We start from the raw sequence: 8,694 nt of genomic DNA, 5'->3' as shown, positions 1-8,694 counted from the left end.
GCAAATATGTTTCCAGGAGAGAGGATACTCATATTTAGGTTATGCCTCTCAGGCAACCCAAAATGAGTCTCCCGTATAAGTACTTTGTTGGAGACTGATTTTAGGTCTCCTTCTACCTATTTTAGGTTTGGATGTCCATGTGTTGGAGACAGTGTAGCTGGTCCCTTGATGCTCGGATCGGACGGCTTGACAAACACTCCCTTGACAATTGACATGGCCATCCATAAGCATGAGCAGGCTGCGACAAGAAGTAACCAAGCCCACGCGATCCGATCCCCAGGCCTGACCCTGACCTGACCCATCACGCGCGTTACGGCCAGAAGGTGACTGTGAAACATGCGACGAATCGCACACAGCAGCAGCACAGGAGAGTCCCCACCTCCACCTGTTGGGTTCAGGCACGGGTCGCCGCCCGTACGGCCGCCCGCCCGAGCGCGCACATCCGCACATGGCGTGCACCGCGTGGGTGGTGGTCGCCGTCGCCGCGCGGGGGTGGGACCCCCGGCCCCGGCATGGAACCGAACCCCGCCACGCCGCACCGGTCCGGCGCATCACGCAAGGAATCGCGTCCGTCGCCCACGCGCGCAGACCTGTGCCGTGCCGCGTCTCCGTCTGGGGAGTGGGGACTGGGCCAACAGGGGTGAGGGTGATTGGGCAGCGCATGAATTTCGGGCAGGTCCGCGGCGCCGCCATGCCACGCGGAAGAACGGCGGAAGGCTCACGCACGTCGGCATATGCACGGCCGGGGACGGACAGGCTGCCTCCCCCATCCGCCCTCCGTCCCGTCCGCACGGGCACCACCGTCTGTGGAGGAGAGCGCTGGAGCGAGGGATCCGCTGCCGAGAACGACACGCATCGCACTGGATTCCCTTCGCTTCGCTTCCACTTGGTGCGCGTGCGCCTGGCTGACCTGGCTGGTTCCAAAGTCCAAGCTGCATCCATGATCATGATCCATCCATCGATGCATTCCCATCCGTCTCGAATCGGCCTCGCACTTGCTCTCATCACGGCGCGCCGCGCGATCATTTCATATTCATATCTGATCCTAATCGCCGGTGATGGAATGGAATGATGGGCCGATGGCTTCCCTCCCTTCATTATTCGATCGCGCCAGCCAGATGGAGCGACCGCTACTGCGCTCCTCCCATGTCCCATGTCCCATCCCATTCTGGGGGATCGGCCGATGCAGTCGCAGGCACCGGGGCGGCTGGGCGGGCGACGTGGCGCCAAATTCTCCACGAGACACTCGACGTGAGGCTTCCAGTTCGGCAGTTCCACTTCCACCCGGTGTCGACCGAACCCCGCCGACGACGGCGCACGCAACGCGACCACTCCAGGTGGATGAGAGGCGCAGGCGAGCACCTACCTGTTGTCTTCTCTTCTGTTCCATTAGGCACGTCGCGGAGCTGGCAACCAACCAGCCGGCCACGATCAGAGAGAGATACGTAGAGCCGGGTGCTCGAGGTTCTACTAGCTAGGAGGAATTCAAGGAGTGGGCGCGCACTCAGCGCTGGTGAGCGTCGAGCAGAGTCAAATTCCGATCAGATCACGGGGCAGGAGGATCATGTCTGTCTGGCGCGCACTCCCGGCCCCTCTGCGTTACTTTGTGACAAATTCCGATGAAAGCAAATCAGTGCCCCGTTCGTTTAGCTTATAAGTCATATTTTTTTCAGTCAACGAATAATATTTTTCTCTCACAGTAAATCAGCCAACAGTATTTTCAGCCATGGATTATCAGCCAAACGAACGTGACACAGCTAGACAGATCCAATCCTCGACGCGACAGACTGATCGAGACGGCAACTTAGCAGGGAGTGAATCCGAGAAAAATCACATGCTTTCTTCCAAGGGTTCCAGTTCCGGTATCAGGAGCAGGAGGTCGTCCCCGGGAATCATCATGCGATGCGAGATTTCTGCCGTCCCGGCCGTGGAGGCGTGGACTCCACTCGGCACTCGCCAAGTCTCAACACACACATCAATGCCAACACGGCACGGGTTGGTCTGCAGGGCACGCTGGCTGCCCCCCCGCGAGGTGGGTTGGCGCTTCCTTCCTTCCGTGCTAGTGCGCCACACGGCAGACGCCACTCCGCTCGCGTTATTGCCTTGGCTGCCTGCTACTTGCTTCACAGTGTGTGACAGCGCGGCGGCAGTGCCATCTTCAGAGAGAAAGAGACGGCTGCACAGAAGGCAACTGGTAACAGCACAACATTTGATGTGTTTCACTTCGGCGCAGCCAGCAGCTGCACTGCACTGCACTGCACAGTGGCCGGCGAAAGAACCGAACCGAGCATCAGAAGAACATGTATGTACGCTACGCTACAAGGGAGGTGTCACGGAGGAGGGGATGGAACCCCACCTTCTCATACCCAATGGAGGCCTACGCTATGAACAAGAGCAGCTTGACAGTCTACAACGGAAGTAGCAGCAGCAGCCTAAGCACTAGACGCAATCGAATCAATCAAAGAATGCAGCAGCAGCATAAGCAGTCGCGTGTCATTGCCTGCCCGTCACAGGAACGCTTAGCATACACGCAGCATCCATCGAGGCTCCCAATTCTCGTGGGTAACCGCCAAGAAAAATTCTCTTGCCGTCGGCGATGGCCAATGAGCAGCCGGCGGCTGTTATCTCTCTGATCTGTGCCGCTTAGTTGCCCGCGAGTGTTCTCTAGTGCCGTCCCCTGACCTTATTAGCTGCTGCCCAACGTCTTCTTGATCGCGAGACGCTTGGTTGATGAGATCCTGCGATGCAAAGGGTTGGGTTTCTGTAAGAATTTTGCGAGGAAAAGCAGCAAAGACTACAGCAATGTTTTGAAAATGAAATATATATATATATATATATATATATAGACACACACACACACACACTCTCTAGATAGATGACTAGTAGTACCTTGGAAGTGGAGTTTGACCCAGGATTGCACCTCTTGATAGCCCGCCTGCCAAGATTGATCTGCACCGAGATGCTAGCTTCTGACAAATCTATGCCCGAGTTTTGCAGCGCAAGATTCAAGGTAGTAAGCAAGCTGTTATAAGAGGGGGCAAGATTAGAATCAAAACGTTTCACTGAGAAACTACACAGAATTCAAGTGCTGCAAATGCAAGAAACAGCATTCCGAAAACAGAGCACATAAAAAATACAGATGATTTGGTAAACCTTCGAAAGAAAAGAAATTGTTTTGTTAGTATACACCGATGGCACATACCCTTGGGAATATTGGCTTGACAAGCTGATTGTCCCCTCATCTATTGCCAGTTCAGGGTTGTTCGGCGTTCCGTTGTGGCCTGCCAAGTCGTCTGAGGGTGATAGATTTGTCAATTGCGTTGCTTTCTGGGAGGCGACATTGTCTGCACATGAATAAAAAACATATTCCATTAACTACAGAAACAATCAGTAGTTCTAATGAAGAGGAGTACAAAAACTGTTGCATGTTGTCAAACGGTAACTGGGTCAAGAAAGCCATACCTGTAACATTATTGGGAGTTTCATCTTGTTTGTAAGGCACACAACCCTTTGGTTCCACCCGTTCCTGTGCATCTTCAAATGCACCTGCACTGTTAAGGTCCTCAGGCTTTGCACCAAAAGGAAACCGTGGGGAGGAGCCATTTTTTATGACTTCTGATGGATCAGAGGCCGGATCTCCGCTTATTTCGTCCTTGTTCTGCAGCACATGGATAAGATGCAGTCAAGGGGCTGGTTAAAATCTCACCCTCAGAAGCCTCACCGTGCAGAAAGTAAAGTCCTGTTGATAGCTTACCTGTGAGTTTTTCCAGGAAGACCGGAAGTAGATGTTAGACCACGGCATGATCTTTGCATTTTCTTGGTTCCACTCTGGTTGTGAAGCCTCGTGCTTTTCTACTTTCTCTTGCAAAAACCTTATGTATTCAATGACCTGCATTAAAGCAATTGTCAACGGATTAGTAAAATACCAGATGTACAGCAATTGTCGACGGATTAGTAAAATATCAGATGGGAACAGATTATGCTGACGTAACTGCTGCAATGTCTTCGCCTTAAAAGAATAAAATGCTTACCTCTAGAAGAAATGATGCTTTGTCTCGCTTTTGATCATTTTGTGGCAAAATTTCTCTAAGTATTTGAAACCTGTTAAAGGATTATAGGAGTAGAAAAGTTAGATCGAATGCATGTTTAGTGCTCTGAACAGTGCTTATTTCTTAGTGCCATACAATAATATCTTATCAGGAAAAAAAAACAGAACATTTCAAAGCACAATACATATGGAGCTAAAGATTCACTTGTGCTAGCATTCTTCAGGGTCAGCAGCACATGGTTTCTGAACACAGGCCCATAATATCTCAATCCCCAGCTGAGAAACAGACCCCCTAACCACATCTACTACACTATCTATCCTGGTTCTACAAAAACAGCAGAGCCACCATCATCATCACTGCATGTCTGCATCCCAGAGGTAACCTATCGGACTTTTTCCCTGTCAAACCAAATAGTAACCGCAGCATACTTGTATCCTCATGTGCCAGATTAGAGACTACACGTGCAAATCGAGCTGTATCCAACTGACTTACCATAACAGCTCCCAGGAAAATCTTGACATCACCGCGTTAAACAGCGAAAATGTGCTTCCTAGCACGCACGGCTACGGCCAACTATTTCTGAATGATCTAGAAAAGCTGCGTCAGCCCACCTGTCATTGATCTTGCTGCGCCTTCGCTGCTCCGTGGCGGAGTGCTTAGAGCGTGGCGTGTTGGGCAGCTGGTCCGTCCCGGCGCTGCCGCTGCAGCTCCCGCCCTTAGCCTCCACCCTGAGGTCTGGAACCCAGAAACAACACAAATAAAGAGCACCAAAACCCCGTCAGAATCGCCTCTTTTCACCACCGAACCGCCCAAACGGCTCCAGCAACACGAACCAGAGAGCCAGATTTAGCATAATTGAGGTGCGCTACCTTTGAGCGAGGAGGAGACCTCGCGGCGGGCGGCGAGGCCGTCGTCGTCGTCGAATCCCGCGCCGCCGCTGGATCTGGAGCCGGCGTCCATGAAGCCGCCGCACGCCTTCCGCTCCGGCGGCCTCTGTTGCTGGGGCTGGGGTTGCTGCGGCCTGGCGGAGGCGACGGCGACGCAGCGCGCGGCGAAGGGGAGCGACCACGAGTGACCTGCCAAGTCGACAAACAGACAGAGCGGAAAGCACACGCCTTTAGCTACTCTTTTATCAGCTTTGTCTCTGGCGTTTGTTCCTCGAATGATCGGAGGTTTGCACAGTGAACCGCATGTTCAGTTAAAAACAACAACAAAATAATGATAAGTTTTTCTTTGCAGTAGTATAATGGAGTACCATGCAAGCTTTTCAAAGAAAAATGTAACCCGCGTTACTTTGCTTTCTCGTGAAGTCAAATTCCTCTCTGTTTCATAATTTTTTTTAAAAAAATAATATTAACACCTACTTTCTCTTTTCCAAATAAAAAGTCATGTTGCTCTTACTTAAGCATCTCAAAGAGTTTTCAAAACCTACTCCCAACCTTTTTTTTTGGCAAGATTAAAAAACTGCTCTATAACAATTCCCTATCTTAACTCCTAATCTTTCGGCACTTTGGAAAATTGATTGAGTCACGGGAAATATAGCCCCAATCGAACGACCAATCACCTGTTCGCTTGTTGATTTCAGCCATGCTTATTCAACCAGCCAACAGTATTTTCCTCTCAAAAAAAAACCAGCACCAGTCAGCCCAGATACCAACCAGCGAACAGACCGAATATGAGGTGAAAGGATGTGAAAAAAAGATATAGTTCCCAATACAAATGTACAGAGAAAAAGAAAGTATAAAAGCGGTTAAGGTGATTTAAAAATAGTCTAGGATTCCTGATGTAAAATTGTTTTCTATATTTTAGGAGCGAGATTTTAGAAACTGTTAGAGAAGGTCAACAAGTATACTTCCAACTTTTTTTAGCCACTTGGAAAAACTCGTTGTTTTACCAATTGATTCCGTGCGAACTATTGGAGATGCTCTTAATACATGTATCTAAATATACTGTATATATGGCAAAAGCAACGTATTTAGAAAAAAGCTAAAATGATTTATAATTTGGAAATAAGTCGCTATTACTTTAACTAAATGCACAAGCAAAACGTATTTTAGGCATAATTCAATAAAACCAATTTGATTTTGTAGATATCGGTGGATTTTTCTGTAGTTATATAATCAGAAAATTCTTGTTTTTATGGTGTACAATTCCAGGCCGAAAAAATATAGAGATGTACTATATACCTATAAAAAAGCCTTAAAAAACAGAGGTACTGTTCACGCTCTTCACGACGCGGCCCATAAAATTAGGCCTACCAGCAGCAGGGCCCAGGCCCAAGGGTCCACGCATGCATCCTGCGGCGACCAGACCTACGAGTCTACGACGAGGTAGCGTCGCCCACCCTAGAAAAACGCGGCACGCCTTCGGCAGACCGGGGGCACGGTGGCACACTGGCACGCACCGCACCATCCGCGTCAGCGTGCCGGTGCGCCACGCGACGCGACTCCACGCCTGCTCCAGCGTCAACTCGCCACCCGACCTCTAGAGGAGAGGAGAAGAGGCCGCGCGCTCGTGGCGTACCTCGAGGGTCCGGCTGCCCCCAGAGCGCGAAGGGCTGCGGCTGCTGCTGCTCCTGCTTCACGGCGGTTGCCGCGCCGCCGTGGCTGATGCTGAACGTGCCGATGCCGCCGGGCAGCGCGTGCTGGTGGAGCAGCTTCTCGGCGGGGGCTTGCGGCGGCGGAGACTGCGGTGGTGGTGGCCTCTCCAGCGGCTGCAGGAAGTCGTGCGTCTTGAGGAAGAAACCTGCACGCACGTGCACCGGCCGTGGTTTTCATTCAGATTTCAGAATTGAAGACCAGTTCGTTATCCGAAATCACAGAGTAGCAACACAACACCCACGGTAAAAAAAACATTTGCAGGTCGACGAACAACATCATCAAAGTGACCCCCCAAAGAAGAAGATGAAGAAGATAAGCTTGTAGAGATTCGATGGTTTGGTTTTGGGCACGAGCACGAAAACGAAAACCTCGAGAACAATACGGTGAACTCTCACAAATTGAGTTTACATGTTTTCGGAATTTTGAAATGGAACATGGACGAATTGGCAGCGGCGCAGAAAAGGTCGTGCACGGCTCCTTGCGCATCTCCAGCACCAGACGCCCCCCATCATCTTTGTAGCTACACGTGAGCATTTCTTTGTTCCGTTGATCTGTCGTTTTCTACTTTTTCTTCACGCACGCCCCGCCCCGTCCACGCAGCAAGCAAGCAAAAATAAAACCAAAAGGTAGTAATTCCCAGAGGTTAATTTCGTAGAAAAAGCATACTATAGCAAAACACAAGCATCGACTGTTTAACCCCATGCTCTGGACCCTGGAGGAGCAGTCGAAATTGGACATAAATCTTACGAGGACGATCCGCTGTGCAAGCGTCTGAATTGTGTTTGACGAAGAGAGACGGAGCAGACAGAGAGCATGCACGGAGGGAGAGAGATGGTGAATCACAGGCAAGCAGGCAGGCACCGGCACGCACCTTGATGAGACGGAGGCGTCGGCGTCGGCGCCGGCGCCGGCGGCAGCTTGGACTCCTGGAGCAGCGGCAGTGGGAGCGGCAGGGCGGCGTCCTTGGCGGCGGTGTAGAGCGAGAGGAAGTCGTGCGTCGCCTTATCCCCTGCATTCGCGCGCGAGGCCGAAACATAACAACAAGCACCGCAGCGGTCAGCGCAACTCCAGTCCGAGCACCGCCGGGAGCGGGAGGAATCGGCGCGCGGTGGGAATCGCGAGCGGGCGGCGTACCTTGAAGCCCCATAGCCGCGCATTACACCGCTGTCCTGCTGCGTCTGCGCGCGTCGGCGGTCGTAGTCGTAGGAGCGAGGAGCGGGTAGAGGGAGATCTGGCTGGAGCTCCCCTTGGCGCTGCGCTCCGGCTGCCTGGCCTCTCTTCCTTTTCTTGCTGCTGCTGTACCGGGGACGCTTTATACGGCCGGCGGGCGGCATCCATCCATCCTCTATTCTTCTCTATCGGCTCTCCGTGACGACTGGCGACGGTGTTAGCGCGACGGTCGTTAGCGGTGGGGGAGGGCGGGAGGCTGCTGGTGTGGTGTGGGCCTGTGGTGCCGTGGTGGGGGTGGGGATCCAGCCCAGCACGTGCCCGACGTGGGTTGACCGCCGCGTTGACGTGCTTTGCAGTAATTCTCTTCCTAACTGGAGGAGGACACGGCGGTTGTTTTTTAGTATACTCCTACTCCTCCCTAGTGCCACTCCAGTAGGAAGAGATTAATAAATTCGTGGGGGTCGCCGCTATCGCTAGCTAGCTAGTGAGGATGAGGGGACGTGATTATGACCGCCCTGATAGAGATTAGACACTAGGGCTGTGCATGTCTGGACGCTTGGTAACAAACGTGACGCGTGCGTCCTAGCGTGTGTGTTATTCGCCCCGTTAGTTTTGCTGAAATTTAGTTTATACCGAAGCTTTTTCTAATTTGTTGTGAGAGAAAAATACTATTCATTCGTTAAAAAGTATTTGTGAGAGAAAAATACTATTCATTCGTTAAAAAGTATTATCTCCGTCTCAAAAAGAATACAAATCTAGCACAGTACCACGTTTTAGTACTTAAGTTTAACTAATTATATATTAAAAAAATATCAATGTTTATAATAACAAATAAATACTATTAGATTAATTACGAATTGTATTTTCATAATAAA

At 51.1% G+C, this 8,694-nt stretch overlaps 1 protein-coding gene across 2 annotated transcripts; it reads right to left on the bottom strand.

Moving 5' to 3' along the window:
• Window positions 1-2,189: 2,189 nt before the first annotated feature.
• LOC136476729 (transcription factor BIM1-like) lies at window positions 2,190-7,964 on the bottom strand. 2 transcript variants are annotated; one of them, XM_066474665.1, is made up of 11 exons: window positions 7,784-7,961; window positions 7,521-7,658; window positions 6,573-6,794; window positions 4,919-5,125; window positions 4,661-4,784; window positions 4,032-4,101; window positions 3,755-3,889; window positions 3,463-3,658; window positions 3,203-3,344; window positions 2,890-3,022; window positions 2,190-2,738 (listed from the first exon to the last, which is right to left on the bottom strand). In XM_066474665.1, the coding sequence occupies exons 1-11, from the start codon at window positions 7,794-7,796 to the stop codon at window positions 2,622-2,624; spliced, it is 1,497 nt and encodes a 498-aa protein (XP_066330762.1). In that variant the 5' UTR covers window positions 7,797-7,961; the 3' UTR covers window positions 2,190-2,621. The 2 variants fall into 2 exon arrangements, with proteins under 2 accessions (XP_066330762.1, XP_066330764.1); XM_066474667.1 differs by lacking the exon at window positions 6,573-6,794 and having other exon boundaries at window positions 7,784-7,964.
• Between the last annotated feature and the right edge of the window lie 730 nt (window positions 7,965-8,694).

Source organism: Miscanthus floridulus, chromosome 8 (assembly GCF_019320115.1).
Source record: "Miscanthus floridulus cultivar M001 chromosome 8, ASM1932011v1, whole genome shotgun sequence".
NCBI classification, from domain to species: Eukaryota; Viridiplantae; Streptophyta; class Magnoliopsida; order Poales; family Poaceae; genus Miscanthus; species Miscanthus floridulus.
The sequence above is the reverse complement of the archived record's forward strand: the minus strand, read 5'-3'. Positions and strand labels throughout refer to the sequence as shown.

Coding starts and splice junctions, on each gene's coding strand:
- LOC136476729 (XM_066474665.1), bottom strand. Junction 3,023..3,202: donor TCAAGCCAATATTCCCAAGG/GTATGTGCCATC, acceptor CTCTTATAACAG/CTTGCTTACTACCTTGAATC. Junction 2,739..2,889: donor GGTCAAACTCCACTTCCAAG/GTACTACTAGTC, acceptor TTTGCATCGCAG/GATCTCATCAACCAAGCGTC.